This window comes from Schistocerca serialis, chromosome 5, assembly GCF_023864345.2.
Source record: "Schistocerca serialis cubense isolate TAMUIC-IGC-003099 chromosome 5, iqSchSeri2.2, whole genome shotgun sequence".
Lineage (NCBI taxonomy): Eukaryota > Metazoa > Arthropoda > Insecta > Orthoptera > Acrididae > Schistocerca > Schistocerca serialis.
The window spans coordinates 80,410,484-80,437,765 of record NC_064642.1 but is presented as its reverse complement, the minus strand read 5'-3'; the positions used below and the strand labels follow the sequence as shown (position 1 = coordinate 80,437,765).

Here is a 27,282-nt window from a genome sequence, read left to right as displayed (position 1 = left end):
AGAGCTGCTGAGTCGTGATAGGCACAACAAAAAGATGCACACAATTGTAGCTTTCGGCCATAAAGGCCTTTGTCAGCAGTAGACACACACACGCACACACACACACACACACACACACACACACACACACACACACACACACACATGCAAATGCAACTTGCACACATGTCTGCAGTCTCAGAAAACTGAAACCACACGGATTCAGCACCTCCGCTATATGGTGAGTAGCAACTTTCCTTCTCCGGTATTGTTACATTCCATCCTGGGTTTTCCATTGTTTGACAATACAACATAAGTTTGATGCAAAGATGCCATCCATATATGATTTAATTTTAATATTTCCTCTACACTGAAAAAGTTTCCAACTACATGAAGACGTGTGGTAATTACTGATTTTGGTGAGAACTTGTGTGTTAATAAAATAAATTAATGGGTCACCATTGCTTTGCAATAAGTTCTGCCACAGCCAAACTTCTGTACCTCCCACACTAGATTATCTTTTCATTTCAAAATGTATTCCTCTACGGTACTTCAAATGTGAAACACTCCCAGGGTGTCTATGCAGACAACAAACAAAACACGCTCATTTTTCCCAGATAAAAAATATACTTTTCCTGGGTGAAAATACACTATACCATGGGTATATTTTTTTTGTGTTATCAATTCTCTGAACAGTGAAGGTTTTATACACCGGTGCAGAATTTCCCAGCACTTTAGGAAACGAAACCCAGATAAAATAATGTGTTTCGGCACTATCTTCCATGCACAGCAATGTGTCCACTTCATATTTTCATAAAACGGAAGTGTAAATAGGAATTTCACCAAATATAGCACGATAGCTTCCGAAGCACTGAAATTGAGATCGTGGTGCACCTTTGTCAGTCAATCATAGTTCATGTCACATGATATTACCAGCAAAAGACAGCAGATATTCAGAGCATAAGACATGCAATGTAGTTGGCCAATAGCACATCACTGTTCAGTTCTGCGAATACACAAATAGGAAAAGATAATTGTTTAAATTAATATCCACACAGTATAGCTAAAACAAAAGCTAAGCTCTCACATAAATATTGGTAGTCAAAATGTTTTTGCTGTGGGCCCCCCTGTAACGTAGCAAGTTATTATGAGATAACATTCATTGCAGTAAAGCATGCAGCCGTGTACCTGGTGGCTGCAGGATTGTGTCTTCGCTATGACTCACAGCGCAGCTGACGCTACAAGCTGTGAGAATGGTCTCAAGTAACATCTAGTAGGAACGTAAATTCATACACCCTACGAATCTAAATAAACCATAGTAATTATAAACCAATTTTGTTCGAACTAAGTATACCATCTTTTGTTATTAAGAAAAGAATCATGTCAAAATTTCAAATTTTTATCTCGTATAGTTCCAGAGATTGAGAAAATTACTTAAATGTCCAAAGACTGACAATTATGTTTCAAAACTCAGTTAGGAACAATAGCAGTTTGTCTTTTATTATCATCTAAAGTCATGAACAGAGTTCTCAGTGTATTAACTCACTTAATTGGAATTGTCTTTTCAAAACTTTAATTACTCTGCATTTCGTAGTGTAAAAGAATCATTCAAAATTATTATCTGCTTATTATTTTGTTGTGTGTATACATGGGAATGAATGAGAGAGTGACCGGGTGACATACGTAAAAACTTAATACTATTTTATGTAAAAACTTATGAAATTGAATCGTGGGAAAATTGTGGTGCAACCACAAAGCTGATGATGTATGTCGATGTGTGCTTTCTTTTGTAAGAGAGCAGCCAGAATAGAAGTCGGAATTGGAAAAAGTTTCAAAATTAATTTATAGATTATTTTGCATTTTGGTCTATTTTATTAAACATTATATTAGAAATTGGCTGTGTAATAACGTCAATGATTTTCTGGGTAGTGATTGGCTCAGGCAAGTTTTGCCGTCTGAATGATCTAGAAGGATCATTCTGATTGGTCATTCAGACCATTAGCCAATCAGAATTAAGCAGTTCCATGCACAGAAAGTTAGATAGGCTGAGAGTGGGGTGGCCTCTAGAGAGTCGCTAGCCAACCTTTGTACGTGTAACATCATGCTAAATGTCGCCGAGAAAATAACTTGTAAAATGAAGAACTGTTGAGTTCATTGCTGATAGGAAGTGTCATGACTCAGGCAGTTTAAGTTACGAACATTGTGAGGACAATTTGATTAATTAATTGATGTGTTATGAGTGTGTGATATTTCGGTCTTCATGAAATTCCGTGTGGCATATTCCGTATACTTTATGGAATACTTGGGCGAGTACTTCTAACTTTGAAGACCACTGATACGACCGAAGTTTCAACTCGCTATAGTAGTGGATCAGTAACTAGTAACTGTCAGATCGAACATTAATCGGGTCAGACTGGTAGATATTCTGCCCCCCCCCCTTTTTTTTAGAACATTTTGTACAGGTTTTTCACTAAAATTTCCAAAGGCTTACTGCAGGTAAACTGCATTTACCCACCACCCAAACCCAAAATTTGTTAAAATGAACTTACAGGAATTGATTTTCAACTTGAGTTACGTGGCCTCTGTGTAGTAGGTATTAGGTCGTAGTTTCACCAATGCTGCTTTACACGGCCTAATGAGTATTTACTACTGCAGAGTGAAGGGACATTGTAAGGAAGCCATACTGAGGTAGGTGGGCAAATCTAATGATATAAACAGTACGAACGAGCGATGACGACAACACAACCCGCCCTGCCGCACTTCCCCCCCCCCCCTCACCCCCCCCCCCCCCCCCCCCCAAGGGTGTAGTTAGGCAGGATCCTAAGAGCATAGCTTAAGCTGAAGCAGCAGAATAGCCTATTTCCAGCAAGTGCAATTATACAGTTCACTGCTGTGCAGTGGACATTTCTTGGCCAACCTGCCCGAATAAATGTTATAGCAACCACTTCGACTTTTACACATAAAAGTCAATTACGTGTGAACTTGCTCATGAACCCATCACACACTTTTTTAAAAGGATAATTGTACTTCTTGCCATTATTATTGAATAATTTTTAATCTGTGGAAGAACTAAAATGAATAAAAAAATGAACCTTGACTGAATAATATGTAATCTACTGAAGAACTAAAATAAATATGAAAAATGAACCTTGGAGCTTGGTCTTTTTTAGTGTGTGTTACCCTTTAAGATATATCAAACACAAATGTGCCAGTAAAATTTTAAATAGGGGCATAAATGGCTGGTCTTCTGAGTCCAAAATTTTTCTAAGTGATTGGCCCTGAGATTCAAACATTCCATGATTCAAGAAATTTTTACTGCTGGCTGATGCTTGTGTGTACTTTGTTTTGCTGTTGTAAATGGAGCATTTTCTTTGCACTAAGGTTTTATTTTGGTGTTATTCTCTCATTGATGTTTCACTGATGCAGTATTATTCGTCAGAAGGAGGCTACAGTAAAATTCTTAGTTAGAGTATCAGTTCTTACCAGTCAAAATTACAAAAATTTAACTGAAAACTAAAACACTGAAAAACTCTCAGAATTCTAAAAAAAAATCCCAGGTTTTTCCTGGATAAAATCTTTCCCAGGTTTTCCTCAGATTTCCCATTTGTCCCGGGGCATATAACCCTGACTCAATTTGTAACAAAGGGATCTTGATTGTGTTTATTTGATTTCAAACACTCAGTATATTTTTTCTTCTTCATTATTTAGTAAACTAGGAAGAACAGCTTTCTCTGATGGAGCTACATCTGTTGTTGCTCAAATGGTCTTTATGGTTTTTGCACAAGAGTACCTGTTAACTCTGGAAACATGGCTGAGGTTTTACACCTCAGGTGTGCATTGACCAAGTTCATACACATGTTTCACAGAGTATGGGTGTGCCTATCACACCCCTTTTCTCCGTAGAATGGTAATTTGAGAGTATGTGCACAACTGTACGATTGTATTAGCTCCTTGTAATTGATGTGACCATCCAATCTCCATTTGCTGAAAGCTGCCTAACCTGTATTTTTACTAATTTTGGAGAATTTAGGTTGCCCCGTGGGCTCCTATCCAAATTCTGTTCAATTTTGTGAACAGTAGTTTCAGCCAAACCCCAGTTAAAAGTATTAATAAATATGATTGATAACAATGGAAATAAGTATACATCAAGAAAATGCTAATCAAATACTGACTACACTAATAATAAGAGAACTTCTATACAAAACACAAAACCAACTAATGGCTCCCTTCCTCAGACAAATAGCAAACAGAAAAGCATGGAATTTGGTAAGTATAATGTATAGGAAGATATGATTCTTGGCACTACAAGTGACATGACTTCCAGTCTCTCATATTAATTTTAACTGTTATTTTTATTACAGTGTTTATTTATAGTTTCGATGTTACACTCATTAATTGGCAATGTTGTCATAAAAACATATAACACGTGCACTACCTGGGGAGTCTTTTAGAAAATGATATTTATAAATGACTTTACTTACTAATAAATCCTTTGATGCCAAGTGATTCTATTTCTGTGTATACCAGCAGCCGACTATAGGTCTCAACAAGTGCAGGAGCAAGTGCCAGATTTGACTTTGCTTGGGCCAGCTTTATTACATGAGTGACAATACTGTGGATGAGGCTCATCTTGGAGTGCACAGTAAGGGAGTCAAGAATCGACATGGACAATGGAGTTGTGGGTCCACTTGCTAAAGCTGCATTGTTGGACATTGGAAGCAAAGGAGCCTGTTGTGGCCCCTTCTGAGTGCCCAGGATCGTCTCTACTAGGGCTGCCATTGGCCGTGAAAAATATTCCTGGTTTGTGGAGTATGCATTGCAGAGTAGAGCAATGCGGTAATCGGAGCCCATGCACAAGCCTGAATTGCTTGGCATTACCAAGTGTTGCAGGAACCTGTATCACAAAACAATAATAGTGAAATGTGAGTATGTCATTGTAACAGAAACAACTTTTTTGTGAATGTTCCCCCTGGAAAAAAAAAAAGGTTCCCCCAATATCAATATGCAAACTACTATTTTACTTACTGAACAAAGTCTACTATGGTACACTTCTATCACCATCCATAAAAACTATAGGACGTTTACTCTAAAAAACAAAAGTTTATATGAGGCAATCAGTATCTGCAAATAACCTTGAAGCCCTGAACCTCCACCTTCTGTATGGCAAGCCCGATCACCTTGTACACCCTAAAGTGGTCAATTACTGTGCTTATTGCATTTCCACCTAAAGATCTCTGCCCTAGTCAACTAACACCTTCAACTCACATATACAGCCTACCTTTCTACATTACAAAGTACGACCACTTCATTCACGGCTTCATTGCATTTCCTATCCCATTACTACCAGGCTTCTTGCTACTCACTGGTAGCGAACTTTCTCATATACTAACATCTTCCACATCTAGGGTCTTGTCAGTGTCATTCACTGCCTTTCCCAGCATACTTTGAGCAACTAAACCATTTGTTCTTTATGGTACATATGATGAAGCACATTCAGAACTACTATTTCTTTGAGTCATTGAAGAGAATATGTACAAACAAATCCACAGTACATCAACTAGCGTGTTACCCTTACATTTCTAATAGTTCATAGGTCACTTACACAAATCCATTCTAGGCAAGTAGTCCCAAACACTTCACCTAGTTCAGATTCATACATTATATCACTGTCATTTGGATTCATAACCAAGATACTTTCTCTTCATTATTTCTTAGCCTCAACACTTTCTCTTAAATAATAATCACTAGGACATCCTATGCTCAATGAACCAAATCCACAGATATGAACCACCACTTCCATTATGTCCAACAAATCACATTTTGGTAACTACTGCCTCTTCCACAGAAAGAACAAGAAATCTGTTCTGTATGTGATGGATCTGTAGTGATGAGCAGACTCTTCACTAATGTACTAAAGATAATGTCAATATATTCTTAGATAGGTATAATCCTCAAAACCTTGTGATATATCATCTCATACACTTCAATGTTCCAAATTAGACTTGCTACCAAGTAACAAAGAACAGTGAAACCACATTCTCCACCAGTGCTTTACAAATCTTTCATTATCTTAAAATGACGAATATCCTCATTAAAATACTTCTCAAATTTCTCAAAGGTGTACTATACCACCCATCCAACCTATGAAATATCCTGGTACATCACTGAATCGTTTCTACTTTCAACTTCTTTCCATGTGGGTCATATCAAAGGCATCGAAATTGACCTGATCCACACTCTCATCCATTTTTCATACCCTTTTCCAATCCTATAATAGGTTATATCTGATCACACAAGAGGAATGGCCATCTGCGAAAACAAACACATCATCTTCAAATCCATTCCAACTACTGCACACCCTTCAATGTGAGCAATGCCTCAACCGACTGACTGTCCACACAGACGAGAGGCCAAATTGTGGTAGAAGGCAAGATCTCTCAGGGTAGAGCAGACTATTAATCACAACCAAGGTTGATTTCAAGGGATGCTTTGCAATCCTTGTCATCTGAGTCTCTCCACCCCCCATCGCCAGTTTCTGTGAATTACAAAGGTAGGAACTGTCCCACAAACCACCAACACATCCTTCAGCACTGCACTCCTCCTGGCTTCCATCTTTACTAGTTCCTCTTCCAGCATTCCAGCAATCTTCCACCTCTCCCACTCTGCATCTCCCCCCCCCCCCCTTTCCACCACCATCACCATTATCATCTCTCTCTGTCCTCAAAGGAGCAAATGAGTTCTGTTCATAGGCTATGGGGCTTTCTGCACACTGTTATCTTAGAGGTTTCCCTCCATTCTGCCAGCCCCCACCTCACCTGAAATACCTTCCCTTCTTGATATTCACAAACACAACAAACTACTACTACTATCTGTCTTCAGTGTAGGCAAGTTTTATTCTCGGATTAGTGAGATTTGTACCTTCCTATCATGTACATTATGTGCACTACAAATTCAATCAGAACATTGTTAAGGAGGCTTTCAGAATGTAAAACAGTGAGGTCCAGGTTTAACAGGACAGGGAGTTATGTAGTGGTAAGCTTACATGACATGAGAGCACAATGACACTGAGGGCAATAAAACAGGCTGAGATTGTGAAATTAGTTTGCTTAGCTTGCAAAACACTGTAATAGGTAGCCAATGTTATAAAGACTGTTTATGTCTAAAGTTTAATGTTGAAATTTATTGTATATTTGAGCCATACTACAAACACACATCAAACATTGCTAGTGCATGGTTCAGACACACTAAATTATGTAAAGTGACCATTTGAAGTTAAAACTATGGTAACTACTATTTGGCTTGTACAGTGTCTTATCTTAGTAAAGATTCAGGCTTGTTTAGTCATGAACTGTGAATGTGTTACAAACAATTACGAATGCAGTTTCATGGTATTGAGGACAATAAATCAATATGTGCTACAAAGTAGTTTATTCTTGCCACTTTCATGATTAGCTTTAAAAGAGCAGAAATCAAACAGTCAACAGATTATGGTTGAATTGATTGCTAGAGCAAGCAGAAATCTACTAATACCAGTATTGCTGGCCCCTGTTTTGATCAGAACCAAGGTGTAATCTTCCTACACATCAGTCAGGGGCCTGAAGATGACATAGTAAATAACTGAAAATGGCAGTCAAATAAAATAAGTTTGGAAACAAGACGGCTGAAAAATATTTAATTTGACATCCTGTATCGAACAGCTGAGTCCCGCAACCATCTCTGAAAAGATGGGCATACAGTGTCTCATCACTGGCGAGTAGTCAATAACTTTCAAACTACAATAATGTATAAGAACGTAGGCTTCAACGGCCGGTGTCATAGTGATTAAAATTCTTCTGGGTATTATGCCGCATCATTGCTAAAAACTAATAACAATAATAAACTAAAACCTACATTTCGGCCAAATTGCAACGGCCTTCCTCAGGACACGACTGGTTTTGCATGGGGATATGAAGCCTACATTCTTATATCAGTGACCTGTATGGGCAGGAAATCTACCAACACATACGGAAACTGGAGCTGCTGAGGAAGAGGAAGGTGAAACTGCTAAATGATTTGGTGTTCCTTAAAAGGTGCCGAGATCATCATGTCATCCTGAAATTCATCAGGGCACGGCCTCAAACCGATACGAGAAGAGCAAGAACCATTTACTATCGGGCCAGCCATGCATTATTAAGGGAGAGGATACAACACCTCCGGAGATTCATAGACTACAACAAAAGGTAACTGTACAGCATGCATTTATGGCTGTCAACTACATTATCAGCAAAGGACCTGGGATAACATCAGCAAAGGACTGGGATAACATCAACCGAATAACCCACAACCAGGCCTGCATGGAGGAGGACTTGGTCAGTAGTCGACAAAAAAAGAAATTTGAGGAGCTAATGGGGAAACAAACACCACTCACAGCTAAGTCTGGATACAGCTCGTACCATGGTTAACATCTCGACACAGATAATCAGTGAGGCAGCGACGTCAGTTCTGTCCAAAGGATTAAACTTCAGTTATGCCCACAAAGATTCCCACATAACAGAGCATTCAATCTGTGGAGACATCACTCCACCAAGTACCACGTGTCGAAGCAGAAAAGATAAGGCAGGAAACTGTAAGAATTTTACAAACAGCAAAACCACCCAGAGCCAATATCACACATGAAGAAAGACAGGCCATAAAGGAGCTCAGGAATAACAAGGATACTGTGGTCCTACATGCGGACAAAGGAAACGCTACAGTTCTGATGGACATTTCCGAATACGAAAAGAAGATGGACGATCTGCTAAGCGATCCCATTTACACAGTACTAAGGAGTGACCCGACGGCGGGGATAGGCAGAAATACGAAGGCCCTCGTAAAGGACTCAAGAATTGTTCCTGACAAAGCCAGTAGACTAATTGTGGTGTCACCGCCAGACACCACACTTGCTAGGTGGTAGCCTTTAAATCGGCCGCGGTCCGTTAGTATACGTCGGACCCGCGTGTCGCCACTATCAGTGATTTCAGACCGAGCGCCACCACACAACAGGCCTAGAGACATTTCCTAGCACTCGCCCCAGTCGTACAGCCGACTTTGCTAGCGATGGTTCACTGAAAAATTACGCTCTCATTTGCCGAGACGATAGTTAGCATAGCCTTCAGCTACATCATTTGCTACGACCTAGCAAGGCGCCATTACCAATTGCTATTTATCTTGTGATGCATGTACCATCAGACCGATGTTCACCAATTATGGATTAAAGTTAAGTATTCCAGAAGCTACGTACTATTTTTGCTACTATAAACACCTTGTCCTGTTCCAGACCTCACGCCATCCTGCATGAGCTCAAACGCGTGCCCTTCGGCCTCCCGTCCTAGTGGATTGGCTGTCTTGCCAGTCCACAAAACTAATCACCAAGGTGCCTGTTCCTCCTAGAATCTACTAACACAGAGCAGGTGATAACTAAAACTATCAGAACTGAAGTCTAATATTCCCAACTGACAGTGACCATATGGTTGAAATCGGTCATGCCTAATGAAACAAATTATTACAAATGGAGGCATTATTCTCCCTTCAAACCACTACTGTTGCAGAAATTTGTGATGTTCATCATGGAGAACGGAAGGAAAGTTCAGGTTTAACACCCCATTAAAAGTCACTAGGGATGGAACAAAAGTCCAGACTAAACTAGGGACAATCAGCAAATCAGCAAATCAATTTGAAGAAGCAGCGCCAGTGTTTGCCTTAATTGATTTATGTAGACTACAGAAAATCAAAATCTGGATGGTCAGTCATACATCTGAACATCAATCATCAACATAAATGAAGGAAAACTGCTTTGAATGTTGTGCCACCTCAACCAGCCAGTCATGGTGTACCGTATTTACTCGAATCTAAGCCGCACTTTTTTTCCGGATTTTGTAATCAAAAAAACCGCCTGCGGCTTAGAATCGAGTGCAAAGTAAGCGGAAGTTCTGAAAATGTCGGTAGGTGCCGCCACAACTAACTTCTGCTGTCGAATATATGTAGCTCTACACAGGCATGCTTTGCAGGCACAAAGATAAATACTGGCGCCAAAACCTCTGTGTCAGTAAATAAATTGAAAAAAAAAAAAAGTGGAAGATGAGATTTTTTTCTCCGCCCCTAGTTTCGACCACTGCATTTTCATACATTATCCAATGAAGTAAATACAAATTCCGTATTGTTCATCTTCGAAAGTGGCAGCATTTCAATGTACTACGAAAATCCGGCTGGCAAGACTGGGATGTTTGTCAAAATGGCCAACTCTACGTTCTAAATTTTTTCCTACCTGTGAGAAGAGATGGTTGCTAATGGGAACTTCTATGAATTGTGAATCACATGCAGTATTCTCTTCACCATAAGAATAATACGAATATAAATATTTTGCCATGTATTCTTTCGTGTTTGTTGCTATCTCATTTAAATCCTGTCTGCCTAATAAACTATGGAACTAGAGTGAGACAACAGCAAACGCGGAAGAATATACATATCATGTCATGTTTATATTCATATTATTCTTATTCCTAATAGTGATACAGTCAGAAATGAAGTGCGGCAATTGACTAGATTTTTAAATCTAAGATGACTCTAATTTCTGTGCAGAATGTAACATACTAAAGAGGCGTCTGCAAAGATTTTCAAACAGAGAAAAATTTTCGCTAAACTCTCGTTCAGAACATCTTCTATCATGCACAGTCTATTATTTGGTTCTTGTTGATCGTTATGAAAGAAAGCATCAGTGTAAGTAACAACAAATAGCAGTCTCTTGCCATTGTTTCACTAATGAGACGATTCCTCTCTTTTTTTTTTTTATTTTTATTGTAAGCAGCGGTAGTGCGCACAAAAACAAGCCATGCCATGAGCGGCGACAGGTCGTAAACACTCATTATCAGAATGCAACAAAAAATGCATGACACATTACAGTAATGAATTTTCAGCTTAGAGTGACGTAAACACCTATAACAAAGAGAACGGCACTTATCAGATCAAAGAAAAATAAGCAATCAATTCAAACAAAACGAAGCACGTGAAAAAGGAAGGGTACCCGTATAAATACGGACGGAGCGCCTGAAGCATAGCAATGGCTACCTGGTAAAGCTTAAGTGCTAATCTTACGACTCGAACCAAACTACTGTAGCTGTATCGTCATTCATTCGACCTAAATAGTGTCTCATATTACAATGGACCAACTTTGTTTTGATTGGGAGGTGCGGCCTAAAACTTTTCTCTCCCCTTGAATTTCAAGTCTCAAACTTCAGGTGCGGCTTAGATTCGGGAAAATTTTTTTTCCTTGATTTCGAGTCTCATTTTTCAGGTGCGGCTTAGATTCGAGTGCGGCTTAGATTTGAGTAAATACAGTAATACCCAAATTTCAACAGGCAGGTAACAACATGAGAACTGCAGGGCACAGGATATCTACATCTACATATATACTCTGTAAATCACTGTGAAGTGCACAGCAGACGGTATGTTCCACTGTACCAGTTATTAGGGTTTCTTCTTTTACCATTCACGAATGGAGTATGAGAAGAATAGACTTTGAATGCCTTCGTGTGTTCCATAATTATTTGTGTGTGGCATAATTATTCTAATCTTATCTTCACAATCCCTATGTAAGCGAAACATAGGGGATTGCAGTACATTCCTAGAGTCATCATTTAAAGCCAGTTCTTGAAATTTTGTTAGTAGACTTTCTCGGGATAGTTAACATCTATCTTCAAGAATCTGCCAGCTCTATTTCCTCGGTATCTATGTGACACTGTCACATGAATCAAACAAATCTGTGACCATTTGTGCTGCCCTTTTCTGTATATATTCAATAACCCATTAGTCCTATTTGGTATGCGACTCTCACACTTTAGCAATATTCCAGAATAGGTCGCATGAGTCAAATACTTTTCAGAAATCAAGAAATAGTGCATTTACCTGAATGCCTTGATTGTAAGCTTTCAGTATATCATGTTAGAAAAGTGTGACTTGGGTTTCCCATGACTGATGTTTCAGAATCCCTGCTAGTTGGCACGGAGGAGGTCATTACGTTTTGCGAAGGGGGAGGTGGGTTGGAATTTTATTTGTCAGCATGAGTGTCACTAGATAATGAATACAAGTTATGCTGCATAAGAATTGTTCACGGCTTAATACACGGAACTGTCCAGCACTCAAATTACATAACTTAGGGGAGCCACATAGCACTTAAGTCCATATTTCAACCCAACTCCTCCTACATACAAGTGCAATACCTTAACCAATGTACTACTCTGCCCAAAATGTCAGTGAAATAGCAACAGACACAATAATAGGAAGAATTCTGAATCACATTGATTGGGAATATGAAGCAATGCAAATGGTTACGAAATGCATAAATATACTTCCTTGCTTGCACACAATGGCATAATGTGTACAAAATTATATTAAATTAATATTACGAGATCAAAATTTCATTCCTTAAGACATTACATAACATAAAATTCAAGATGCAACAGAACTATGTATTTGAATATGGGTAAAAGTTATCATCATTTTTACATATCTGTCTGGCAGTGAACACTACTTCTATATGGCACCTAATGACTTACCCACATAGGAAAAAGGTAACTCAAGATATATGTCTTGTGAATGACAGAGTTAAAAAACATGACAGCAATCAATAAGAAAATCATACTCACTCGTGATGAACCTTCAATGCATTTGGTATTGGTCTCTGGATATCAAGGTGATCAGACTGAGCCTTCTTCAGCAGGTGTATCCAGATACATGTCATTGCCATCTGATGTGTGCAAATGGCCTTGTTGAAATCTGGGACTGGTAATGACTCTTTCTCGGGGTAAAGCAGATCATAAAGCTTCAGCACAGGTAAAAAGTTATTCAGCTGCAAAAACAAACATTGAGAGATAGGAAAAATATTTACAGTACAAAAAGGTGTATCTACTACAAACAGTAGATAAGATTTGAAATGGTTGGGCACCTGCACAGTATAATATCTACAAATCTCGTGTCCCAGTAGGGAGTTAAAAAGACATAAAACATAAAGGCTGTAAACACGTGTGCCCCCTACACTTGATGCACTTTATTTTAAACACTTTAAGGTTAAAGGAGACCACTCATCAAAAAGCAGAAGTGTTGAGGTGGGAAGGCTGAGGGAGAGGGAGAGGGAGAGGTAGAGGTAGAGGGTGAGGGAGGGGGAGTAGTAGGGGGATGGGAGGAGAACGGGAAAGGAGTGGGAGGGAGTGAGGGTGAGAGAGAGGGAGGGGGAGGGGAAGTGCAGGGGAGAGGGAGGGGAGGGGGAAGAGGGAGGGAGACAGTGAGGTAGGGGGGAGAGGGAGAGGGAGAGGGAGAGAAATGCAGGAGACAGAGAAAGAGAATGGGTGTGGGTGGCTAGCAGCTCAGAGGGGTGGCTGGTATATGGGCTGGCACAACTGTAACAACCAATGAGAAGTACCGCACACTGAAGGCAACGTGGAGACTCAAATTTGGAGGGGGTGAATGGATGGAGGAAGGGAAAACTGTGGAGGGTGCTGGGATACTGCGTTACATGAGATTGAGGGCAGGACAATTATGGAGCAGAGGATGTGTTGTAAAGATAATGCCTATCTGACTATCGATTTTGGTCAGTAAGATCAATCATTTAGCTACAGCTCTGCTCACCAGTTCTGAAAAAGTGGAAAGTGGAAAGATGATTTTTAACACTTGTGCAACATCTATGACAAGCATTTGTTCAGTTGTTCTGGGTGTCACAATACACACTTTTGATAGTTACTTTTGTGTCTATTTCCGCTAAAGCAGTACCTTTACCTGAAGTTCTTGAGTAATGCTACCAGTGTTGACTCAAATAATATTATTACTGAATAAATATGAGAATCCAAGTTCAAATCACAAGTTGTAGAGTCCATTTAGGATATTGGCAATGTCCATCTGAAGATTTACCAGCTAGGTTTCTTGCTTCCCCTACTACAATTAATAGACATTTGTTTTGAGGAAAATAAATTGGCTCTTGTACTTGCTTAGTTCATCTAGAAAATACTACCCATATGAATATAATGGACAAAAAGCCAAAGTTGCACATTTTACTTTAATTTACTTGACGATTCATTTTGGGTCGGGATCCATCTCGGATCATCCAGATAGTCAAAACGGTATTTCCCAAAATATATGAACCCTGTCAAGATAACGAACATATACATAGAATAATGTACAAATGAACAGTTACACAGGGCATACAGATACAGTTATCACATATATCAGAGCATACAGATCTCTGCATACCCTGTAACTGTTCATTTGCACTATATATACACATATGTTTGATATCTCGACATGGTTTTTAATTTTGGAAAATACCACTTCAATTATCTGGATGATTTGAAAACAGGCCCCGACTCGAAACTAGTCATCATGTAAATAAAAGCGAAATTTGCAACTTTGGTATTTTTCTGTCATACTGTATAACACAAGTTGCTGCCCTGCAACTGCTCCAGAATGCTGGAAGTTCGTGCTACATGTATGTGCAACTAGAAGCAAAATCAATTACTAGCATGGCAGCATGGAAACACAATGTAAAAATAAAGTCAAATTCAATACTTAAGGAAATAAGTAAAGATGGAAAAAATTCTGCCATCTTTGTATCTCAGTGCTTCTCCAGGCAGCATACTATTTTAAGATGCCAGAATGTCCAAAGATAAATGCATCAGTAGACAGAACTACCTTAAATCAAAATTCCATTTTGAAAGTAAAGCTTTCATAGATGAAAAAAAGTAAATAAGGAATTATATAGAAATCCTCCAGCAGAAAATTACTTCTGACTTTGAAAGATAGAGCATTGTGGCTGAAATGGAACATCTAACAAAGTTTTCACCAATTCACTCACAGGAAGGTTTATATAAATTATTTCTCTTATTTTTACTATAATTTGACTAATTTTTCAGCTAAAAATATGAAACATTTCATAAAGATTTATTCACACTGTCACAGGCATGAAAAATAATTGATATATTTTAGTAAACAGAAATCTAGCTTTTTTTCTCTAACTATATTTACAATCAGCAAGCTGATGCATGATGTTTTCATAAATGGAGTTTCTTGACTTCAGAGGAAGTACAAGCACAAATATTTTTAAAATTAAATAATATGATATCCAACACAACAGCACCATTTATGTAAAGTAGTACAGAGATTGTTAAACTTTGATGTAGATGGATTGTTTGTACTTGGAGCATTCAAAAATCTTTAACACTACAATTTTTTTGTGTTCACAGGAACCATTTACCAAACAACTGAATACAGATTATATTACAGGTACTCCCCGCCGATGTCTATGCACTTTTTCCATCATTTTGCAGCTTCAGTATTTGCATAGAAAACTATTTTCTGAGGATATACTGGCACCACTGGTGGACAACTACATGAAATTTGTCACTGGTGGTGAACTTCTTATCCCAAATGACCTCTTTCATTACAGCAAATAGGACATAGTGACTAGGAGCTGTATCTGGTGAATAGGGAGGATGTGGCAGCACAGTAAACCTCACTTCAGACTCAGTGTCAATGGTCTGGTGACTAACATGTGGCTGCACATTGCCATTTTGGAGCACAATGGCATGGACCCACTTGCCATGGCAGCACTGTGGAATGCATAGGCAGAGATAGTGCAGTGAACTGCAGTACCGATCACTGCTGAGTATTGTATTGGGAGGGAGCCAACCTACAGTTCACCAGCAGTTTTCCTTCCTCTACCACAACGAAGTCACAATTTGTTTCTGTATGAATAGTCCTGGCCACGACAGCAGGGGATGGGGGCTTCTCGTATCCTTCCACTACACAGACTGATGTTTCTTTTCTAGAGTCTTGTGGAAGAACCGTGACTTGTCAACAGAGACCAGATGCTCAAAAAACTCTGCTGTATCTGGACTGTACTGATGCACCAACTGTTGACACATCTCCACATGCTTCTGTTTCTGCGCAATGGTGAGGTAATGGGGCAGACACTGTGTACACACCATCTTCAAATCTTTGTTTGGGCATTGTTTGGTTTGCGTGCAGTTACTGGACGCCAATTGCTTTTTTGTGTTTCTCAGCTCAGTCCCTGCCCTCTATGAACCCTTACACCCAACGAAACATGGATCTGTGACTCGGTGCTGTTTCCCTAAATATGGCTGTTACGCTCTTGTGTATATCTGAAGCAGGCAGTTGTTCCCTGCAGAAAAACCACACTGTTCACCACTGTCCATGCTTGTCTGCGTCCATGCTGTCTTATCGATGACCGCCGATGCACCTACAAGCTGGAACAAGTGCAGCTGCAATGCATCATCTGTGGGAAGCAGAAACACCATCTGGTGGCAGTAGACAGTACTACAGTCCATCTTCACGCATAAATCGATATACATTTCAATCTGTTACTTTGCAGGAATTATAGGAGTGGTGTCAATGAATATTGAACAATATGGTAGGTCCTGTGGATCAAGTGCCACAGCAAATGGTGAAAAATGGCAAATGAAACAAACACCACATAAACAGGTGTAGGAAGGAGAATTTCCATGGTGGGTAAGAGAATGAGACAGAAACAATGATGAATCAATAGAATCAGGAACCATAAAAGGGGATGTGGAAATTGAGGACATTTCTCTAGGAGACAAGAAATCAAAGAAACCCATCCTCAGTGAAAGGTCAGGAAACATCAACCATCTAAACAGCCCTGAACTGTACCATGGAACACAATGAAGTTCCTGAGAGAAGAACTATGCAACATCTAAGCAACTAAGCAGCCAACCACAGTATTTGGAGGAGCATTATAGTATGGAAAATGTTACAATAACAACCTCTATTGTTACACCACACATTCCTTAATATAGTGAAGTATTTTGCACTGTTTATAGAAATAACCATTTCACAGCTGTCTCCTGTTTTTTGTGAATTTACACTGAGATCATGGAAATTTGAAATACTGATGAAAACTTACACTGTTCCTCAAATACGAGGGGCATTCCATCTCAGTTTATGCTTTATTTTTTCCATCAGTTATCATGCGTCATTTGATTAATTACAGTGCAAGTATGTACCACTTTGGTCTAACCATAGGTTGCAGGACAGTACCTGCACAGTACAGCAGTCACTACGTGTGTGGACAACATGAAGTGTGATCATTAAGGAGTCTTTACACCTTCCTTTGGTAGAAATCACATTGTCCAGCATTGTCCTTGTTGATCACACTCCACGTTGTCTGCTCACATAATGACAACAGTTGGGAAAATGGGCTGTACTGTGCAGGGATTAGACTTCTAATGATTGTCCTGCCACCTATGGTTAGACCAAGGTACTACATACTTGCAACTGTGATGATGACTCAAATAGTGCATTATCACCGACAGGAAAAAATAAAATGTAAATCAACATGGGACGCCCCTTGTACAATACAGATGTGACTTTGTGGCATTAATTCTACTTTTGGAGAATCTGATAAAATTGTACTTTAGTGGCTACACATCCACATTAACTACTAAATGTAACACATTGCTTCAAACCAAACGCAAGAAAACAACAAGAATTAATGGCTATATTTTTTTCAACATTTGCTACAAACTATGTGAGCTGCAGATTTTCCACAATTATCACTGAGTATCTAGGAACCACTGGTTTTTAATGTCAAGAGCTAAAAGAAATTACTTGAGGCACTTTATACCTATGTAATTTTGCCTCAAGGAGTACCTTCCTTTCAGGGGTTAAAGAGCTTCTACACCAATAACAGATAAATTGACAAATGTGAAATACCTGGTCTGTGAGAATATTATCAAATTCACTTCAGGCTAGACAACTTACCATTAAAATACTGGATGTTTTTGCAAATGCATTCCATGTGTTATCATTTGGATGAATTCTCACGTATTTCTCTGGCTAGCATTGTCCTAATGATCCAATATTATCATCTACTACAGTCACACATTTAATAATACCTTTCACTGATTTATGTCCCATTTTGCATATTCTTACAGAAACCTACATTCTCCAACTATCCTAACTGATGTAAGGCCACAATGCTGGAACAATTTGTGTGTGTTCTATTTATGTACTCCGAACAAGAACTCAAGATCTAAGGCTGAGCTACATCATTCAGCTTCTTTTTTAAGTACCGGTGCATATCTACTGGTCAGTGTTTTCTATACACGGTGTCTGGTTATCTTTACTCAGAACTATATCTGTTAACAATATCTACAACCATTTCACTGATACTAATTCTCCCTTTGGCACTAAAAAGCTTTCTTTTCTATAGAAATTCAAGAATATTTTTGACATGCTGTTTCTGCTGTCAACTGTTTTATATTATCAAAGACACAAACCACTTTCTTCATCACCTCCCAACCATTCCCATCGCACTACCTGGCTACACCTGTTCACAACTATTGATGCCACCTCCTTATATACCAACAACCCACATGCACATAGTCTTGCTACTATTCAACACTACCTCTCCCAACACCTTGTTGACCAGAAATCCATAACCTCATTCCTTTTACACTTGAGAAATTAGATTCTTACTTGCAACTACTTCTCCTATGAGGGGAAGATAAACAAATCTGTGGCACAGTTTTGGGTACTCACTTGGTACTCTACAAAACCAACCAATTTATGGGCCATTTAGAGAAAACTTTCCTAGCCACCCCTTGTGTGGTTCAGGCTTATTGATGATATTTTTACGTTCTTAACTTGGAGCTAGAACATTTTCTCCTCATTCCTCCACGCCCACAACATCTTATCGCTCAACTGTTTCACATTTCCCTTCTCAGCTTGGCATGCCACCACCTTGGACATTGATTTCTGCCTGTCAAAAGGCTCCATAGAAACCTCTGTGCACATTAAGCCCACTAACCATAAATAATACTTCCATTTTGATACCCATCAGCCTATCCACACTAAAAAGTCTCTTCCATACAGACTGGCCACCCATGGATAGTGCATCTGCAGTGACAAGGAATCCCTTGCCCAGTATACTGTAGGTCTTATTAATACCTCCATAGACGAGCATTACCATCCAAAACAAGTTAGCAAACATATCTCCTGTGCCATATTTGTACATGCCCCTAATCCTCCAACCACCCCCATGAACCTCCTGCAAAGAAGCACCACCCTTATTACCCAATATCACCCTGGCCTAGAACAACTTACACCACATATCTCACTAGGGCTTTGACTACTTATCACCTTGCCTGCCATTCACAACCCTTTCCACCCCCTTAAAGTGGCGTTTGGCCACCCACCCAATCTATGAAATATCCTGGTCCATCCTTATGCCACATCTGCTTCCGACTGCTTGACACATGAGTCACGCTTCTGTGGAAGTCACTGGCTGAAGACCTGTCCTATGTGCCACCCAGCACATCCTATACTAGTCCTTTGATAGGGCTGTCCAATCCTATCTGAAGAAGGGCCACTTATGAAAGCAGTCATATCATATACCAGCACCACTGTAGCTTTCACACACCCTTTTATGCAGGAACAACCACCAATCAGCTGCCCACATGACTGAATGGCCATCACACAATGCACACATTCATGGCCAGCATTTACATCCTTGGTGATTTTAGTTATATGGCCATTAGGCCATGGTCTAAGGCATGTATCTATGATACTGTAATTGTATCATGGTCTGTGCTAAATAAAGCAAGCCACAACAACTCTTCTACATAACAAGATCCACAACACACAAGTGTGTCTTCACAATCTTTGGAGGCAGTAAAACACCGTTAGAACTCGACTCCTGTTCGGTTACATATCAACAGTTTGGCCTGCTAATCTTGTTTGAATTCAAAAATCAACTAATCAAGTCTCTTTAGGTCCTAAGGATGTCTTCAGCATTAGCAGACAAAATTTAAGGCGCAGAAACTTGTTTTAGGTGACAGCCTGATTCCCATATAACTAAAATCATCAAGGACCAATGGATATCATCAAACTGTGGCCAAGAGCAGAGTTGACCATAAATTGGCAGAGAATGCTGCTGACACAATGTGCTCGACATCAATAACTGCTTCACAACCAGTGCCATCTGCATCCTCCCCACCAATATCAGCTTCTCACCTACATAGATGAGAAGCATGTTCAGCACCTTTTTGGTGTTGTTTGTGTGCCTATTGATGATTCAATGCCTCAACCATATGGTAAGCTGTTACCTTTATTCCCTCCATTAAGGGCATTCCAAAACTGATAGAGCTTTTTTAATGATATATGGAGATGAAGGTTACCAATGAAGTGCATCAATAGGTACTGGGCTGGCAGATTTCGGGTTGTCACTTTGCTGCATAAATTCAATGTGTGGCAATTTGTGGGTCAGGAATGATGTGATATCCCAACAACAGATGGTTGTGGACAGTGGCAAGGTGAAGACCTGTTTGTCACTTCCTATTGGAACTATTTCACAGCTGATATTACAGCAAGAACTTAAAACAAAAATCACATACAAACCAGCTGAGCTGCACCCTGCTTGTGTCACTGATACATGGCAGACAACTTCCTGCCTTAGACTAGGGCAGCCACTAGTGAAGACAACCCGTATTGCGAACTTGGTCAAATATCAACAAGGTGTCATTTACTCGGCAAACTCTAACACAAGATTAGTGATATATTGCAGGAAAGTCAAACACAAATACAGATGTTCAATTGGTTACTAGTTCATGGTTCTAGTACACATTCACTATGACAACAATGTCGAATCATAGGTATTGTATCCATAAGACTCAGCCAAGAAAGGACTTGGTCTGGAAACGTGACGAGGTTCAATAACTGTCATAATGTCCTCAAAGCTATAGGACTGTACAATCATCCTAATCAAGATTCGCAGTGTTGCAGCCACCAGAAAGCTGATCATCCATGTCACCTGCAAAGAGTATCAATGCATGCCTAATTCTAAGTGGATATGTTCTTGAGCTCTGATGAAAACCAAGAACATGTAGTTCCTGCACAGTCTTTTACAAAATTACATGGAGAAATGTTTCAAGCAGGGGAATGTTGTGGATAGAAATGTTTCCTACTTTGAGGTTAATCACCACTAGCTGAATATATTTTGTAAGTACATAAATTTTTATCTTCAGCTTTGTTTTTTATGTGTATAAGGTCATGCATAACATTTCCAAAAATGTTTACAGTAAACTGTTCATCCATTTTCGCTGAGTTGAAAAAGCAAGTTTACATTTAACACAATGTAAACACACAGTTCCAGGTGCCAAAAAACAGCATCTACCAACATGCTATGACAAATACTTCTTCAGCTTTGTTCCTTTTTTATCATACCTTTTAAATATGAAGAAAGATGGGAGATTAGGTTTTTTAACACAGCATCAGTGAGGTCATTTACGATGGAGCAAAAGCTTGAACTAGACAAGGATGGGCAGGAAGTCTGATGTGCCCTTTTCAGAAGAACCGTCCCAGCATTTACCAGTGTAATTTTATAAAACCACAGAAAGCCTAAATCTGAAAAATACAGATGGGTCATCTGAACCGTGTTCATCATAAATGAGTGTTCTATGCCTCAATCGATGTGCCATTTCTCTCAATTCCCATATGCAAGGCAGCCGACATGTATGTAGCACTCGTCCAAATCAAAAGAAAGTGTGTTTTCAGCAGCACACAAAAACACGTATATAATTGCAGATCAAAGGAAAATATTTTTATTTGCAATGACTAGTTCTCAGTTTGTTTAATAAAGTGACAGCAGATATGTTCTAATGTTGTGAGAAGGTGGAACCCATTATCACCCATCACAAATGCCATTGGGCAAGGTAGTGCCACTGAGTGTGAGTTGTATCTTCACACGTACTCACAGATTTCCAGTTCTTTTCATCTGTAACTGACTCTGTGCAGGTGATTATTGGGATTGTTAACACTTAGTTACATCTTCCCACAAATGCAAAAATTGTTGATTTCAGAATACTGGATAAGACTGCTCAACCACACAGGATCAGCTATTGGACAACAAAATTCAACAGAAAATGATTTGGTACGTGGAGTGACTAGATACATCTTTTAGTTTCAGTTCCATTGAGTATATTCAGCCTAGTCTCAATAAACGCATTGCTGTTTGCAATCATCTTCTCGAGACCCTTGCTGTGATGTAAGTAGAATAAGTCAAGTAAACGCTCTCTTTGGAACTCATAAACACCACCATCAAAAGCATCACACATACTAATACACAGTGTACTGTTGTCCAGGGTTGTCACACACTGCATCAGAGTACCTTTCTACACCAAATTAATGACTCAACTCTGTATATTTAAAATGTGTTTTAAATTTAAAAGGAAAATTTCTACCTGCATTCATGTTTTACTTATGTAGTGTTGTTTGTTCTACATTTTGGCTATGTTTTGTCACATGTATAATGTTGTTTTTTGAAGTAACATTATTTCTGTGATTTTTGTTGATTTATGGATATTAATGTACATCAATCTGCTCGATCACTTCACTCCCACAGATTGCTAATGGAACGACAAGAGACTTTTACAGCTACAGGTTTTTTTAACTGGTGCAAAAGTTGAATCTGATTCAACCAGGGTCAATAAAGCTTTTCTTACAAAATATTGATGGCAGTCACAGCATCTCTATAAGTTGTAGTAGTGTACACAAACAATATTTCTTTTACATGGATGGAGTATACCTTAAATTCAAAACCTCTACTTTCAGTGATGAGCATTCAACTGCTATGAAGACTCATTTTAGGGCACACTTCGATGTGAAACAATGCACTCAGTCCACCACTTCTCACTGGTATTTGTTGAGCAAACTCAACAATGATTTATAAGTGACAAGAGCACAGAATGAACTTAAAAAACATATTTGGGGCAAATATTGTGTATTGTCCAATGGAGAATAAAAAATTCTAACTGTAACTCACATGCACTATTCTTAATAATACCTATGCATTACTTTTTGAAAGATCTCATCACACATTAAGAAAAATTATGCTTACAGGATTCCTTTGGATGCTGCCTGAGATAAACTGCAGAAGAACCCACATAAGATGGTCACGACCTCTCCTCAAATCACGACCAGCAAGCTGGAAAAAAAGAAGAGATTTATTCTCAGAGGCAGACTCTTATCAGCTGTATCTGAGCCTTCTCCCAGAATTACTCATATTAAGAAAAGCATTGTAATTTTACTCTAATTTCTAATTTATTGTATGAGAACAACATTTAATATTAGGGGAGCTCCTCATACGGTACGCCAAGAGTATACCCTAGCTGTGACTTTTGTAGCGAATGATGGAATGGTTTTGAGATTTCATGATGAATGGCTCTGGATACATTTGGTATTAGTCAGTATCAACTAAATGTTCTAGCTGTCTTCAAATTGATACAAAAAATAGGTCTGTCTGCTTGGTGGGACAGGGTATGACCTCCAATTATGATTCCAGCCCCCCTCCCCAGAAGAGTGGGTGGGTGGGTGGGTGGGGGGGGGTGGGGGGTGGGGGGGGGGGGGGAACAGCTGCCCTCCCTTTTCACTCAAATGCCCTCCCTTTCCCCTCACTGGGTGCACCCTCCTGATGGTAAGCAACATATAATTAGCCTTGAAGAATGAGCTCCGTACTACCCACTCTTTAGAAATGAATAGTTCTTCCTCATAATAATGTATGGACACAGGTGGCCACACATTAACATTTAAATTGGATAACATCATCTCTCCCTTGCTTCTGGATTACTTATGATAATTCCTGTTCTTAAACTTAACGCATATTGTCTCAAACCACGTCTGCTCACTCTGATTCTGAAAGCAGGACCTTCTTGTCAAATAGTTCAAAACTCTGTTTCTTTATTTGTTGGGCTTGCCAAAAAGTATGTCACCTCATGGACAGATACATGTTTTTTGTCTCCAGGTAGAGTATGATCCGACAATACAAGTATAAAGCACCTTCCATAATGAGCAAAAAAGACATCTGGCGTAGAGAAAGGTAGTTTTATCAAAAGAAAAATTCACTTATGAGAACTGTAAAATTTTGAGACAGAATTACTGGTTTGTGCTTACCTTCAGGACGTGATAATTCTTAATACTGTTGGTAGACACATATAAAACTACAAGAGCATTTTGAACTATTAGTTCTGTTTTTGGGAGGAAAGACGGATAAGTTGAAGAAGGACAGAAAGGAAAGGCAAGTCACTCAGGCCTCAGGATAAGATAGTCAAGGTAATGGGCCTACTGACACCAATAATACCGTATTTACTCGAATCTAAGCCGCACCTGAAAAATGAGACTCGAAATCAAGGAAAAAAATTTTTCCTGAATCTAAGCCGCACCTGAAATTTGAGATTCGAAATTCAAGGGTAGAGAAAAGTTTTAGGCCGCACCTCCAAATCGAAACAAAGTTGGTCCATTGTCATATGAGATACAATTTAGGTCGAATGAATGACGATACAGCTCCAGTAGTTTGGTTCGAGTCATAAGCTTAGCAGTTAAGCTTTACCAGGTAGCCATTGCTATGCGTCAGGCGCTCCGTCCATATTTATACGGGTACCCTTCCTTTTTCACGTGCTTCGTCTGGGTTGAATTGATTGCTTATTTTTCTTTGATCTGATAAGTGCCGTTACTTTGTTATAGGTGTTTCGTCACTAAGCTGAAAATGCATTATTGTACTGTGTCACGCATTGTTTGTCGCATTCTGATAGTGAGTGTTTACGACCTGTCGCTGCTCGCGGCATGGCTTGCTTTTGTACGTGCTACCGCCGCTTCCAATTGAAAATAAATAAATAAATAAAAATAAATAAATAAAATCATCTCATTAGCGAAACAATGGCAAGAGACTGCAATTTGTTGTTACTTACACTGCTGCTTTCTTTGATAATGATCAACAAGAACCAAATAATAGAGTGCGTGTGATAGAAGATGTTGTGAAGGAGAGTTTAGCGAAAATTTTTCTCCGTTTGAATATCTTTCCAGATGCCTCTTTAGTACATTACCTTCTGCACAGAAATTAGAGTCATCTTAGATTTAAAAATCTAGTCATTTGTCGTGCTTCATTTCTGACTGTATCTCTAATCGGCGTAAGAATAATACTAATATAAACATGGCATGATATGTATATTCTTCCGCGATTGCTGTTGTCTCACTCTAGTTTCGAAGTTTATTAGGCAGACAGGATTTAAATGAAGTAGCAGCAAACACAAAAGAATACATGGCAAAATGTTTATATTCGTATTATTCTTATGATGAAGAAAATACTGCATGTGATTCACAATTCATAAAAGTTCCTATTAGCAACCATCTCTTGTCACAGATAGGGAAAAATTCAGAACGTAGAGTTGGTCATATTGACAAACATCCCAAACAGTCTTGCCAGTCGGATTTTCATAGTACATTGAAAGGCTGCTACATTCGAAGATGAACAATACGGAATTTATATTTACTTCGTTGGATAATGTATGAAAATGCAGTGGTCGAAACTCGGGGCGGAGAAAAAAGCTCGTCTTCCACCTTTTTCTTTTTCTTTTAATTTATTTACTGACGCAGAGGTTTTGGCGCCAGTATTTATCTTTGTGCCTGCAAAGCATGCTTGTGTAGCGCTACATATATTCAACGGCAAAAGTTACTTGTGGCGGCACCTACCAACATTTTACAGAACTTCCGCTTACTTTGCACTCGATTCTAAGCCGCAGGCGGTTTTTTGGATTACAAAAACCGGAAAAAAAGTGCGGCTTAGATTCGAGTAAATACGGTAATGCTTTGTTCTGAAGTTATGTACTGGCTAGTAATATATCTCATCATTCTTCCACAGCTAAGAAAAAAGCTGTATGACATGTAGTATCAAAGACAAAGTGCATAGGTATGGTACAAATCGCAGCAAAGATGGTTCCACAGTATATTAAGTGGGGAAATAACTTTATAAAATTTGTACAATGGAGATTCAATAAATTAAAGTACACAATAATAATTACTTACAAATTCTTAATTTAAAAATTTTATAAAATCCCTACCAGCCACCATCCACCATGAAAGCTGGAAAACTCACTACTGGGTGGTAGGGAACAGGTTGACTACCACTGCTCTACACCTTTACTCATAAGCATGACCTCCATCATGAGATTTTTCTGTTATTTAGCACCTAATGTCTATCTTATCTAAAGCTACTTAGAAAAATCATCCATCAGAATAGTGATATGAACATGTTTCTATTTACCTTGTCATGTAATGCCATAACAATATTAGGGAATGTAGCAAACTGGAAGAGTACAAAGTATATAAGCTGACTTGACAAGTGCAGCCAGAGCCAATGGTTGTTGGATGCCTCATCAGTGTCTGTCTCTGTCTCTGAGCGTTCCATAGCTAGGATCACGAGCTCCACAAGTTGTTCTTCCAGTGCCACACATCTCTGCTTATGCTAAGAAATGATACAGGGCACAGGATTAATGCTCTGACAAATCAAGCTGACAAAAACAATTCACGTATAATTCAGAATTAGTACAAAATAATAAATATAGAAGAATAACTACACTCAGGCACCCACTGAATGCCATTTGGAGGGGGTATCATTGTATTGTGGGTTAGCAAAGCTCTTTTTATTACTTTAGGAATAACCCATAACACAAAATGACATTCGAGTGACAGAGTGAACAAACAACATAATAAATAATATAGCTGGAAAACAAACAATAAACATAGATCATAGGCTGTGTCAGAAAAGTTGTTGCATGGACTCTTTCACTTGTGTGTAGCACTAAATCTTACACATATACACTGTACACCAGCTTGCGTACACTTTACTACTGCCCCACCTAGTGTCACTGACACTTCTCGTTGAACCTGATGCGTTGTCTGGACCGAGTGACAAAGGTCGCACACTGGTTACTGCTGGTTTCCTAGTGGTGAGCTTTGACGACAGGACCGGACAGCAGGTTGTGTACAGGTGGTGGGCTCTGACAACCATTGCGGCTGCTTTACAGTGTGCTCTGAGGTAGTAGATGTGCTTGTTATATCTGTGGTGGGTGCAGCTGGATCATGATCTGCGGTACTTACACGAAATGTTGGCTTAAGTCTATTGACATTGATGACTGTCAGTGTGCCCATTATGTCAACGGTAAACGTTTTGTCTTGCCTGGGAACTACGAGGTATAGTCCATCATAGGGTGGCTGCAGCAGCCTGCACACCACGTCATTGTAAATAAAAACATAGTGGCAATCATGTAGCTTGTCAAACATGAACAGGCGGTGGTTCGGCTGATCCCTTGGCGCCACCAGATGTAGCTGTCATATCTGTGTGCACAACTTATTCACAAACTCTGATGGGTCAATGGATTCATTTTGTACATTGGTGAAGAACTCACGAGGAAGGCATATACAGGGTGGCAC

General features: G+C 39.2%; 1 protein-coding gene across 1 annotated transcript in view; it reads right to left on the bottom strand.

Moving 5' to 3' along the window:
* The window catches only part of LOC126480764 (mediator of RNA polymerase II transcription subunit 23), a 187,260-nt gene that overhangs the window by 83,643 nt on the left and 76,335 nt on the right, over window positions 1–27,282 (bottom strand). The window contains exons 6-9 of the mRNA XM_050104054.1: window positions 26,114–26,314; window positions 22,916–23,002; window positions 12,639–12,841; window positions 4,461–4,873 (exon numbers count right to left, since the gene is read on the bottom strand). Of these exons, the coding sequence (XP_049960011.1) occupies window positions 4,461–4,873; window positions 12,639–12,841; window positions 22,916–23,002; window positions 26,114–26,314 (904 nt within the window). The remainder of the gene's footprint in view (window positions 1–4,460; window positions 4,874–12,638; window positions 12,842–22,915; window positions 23,003–26,113; window positions 26,315–27,282) is intronic.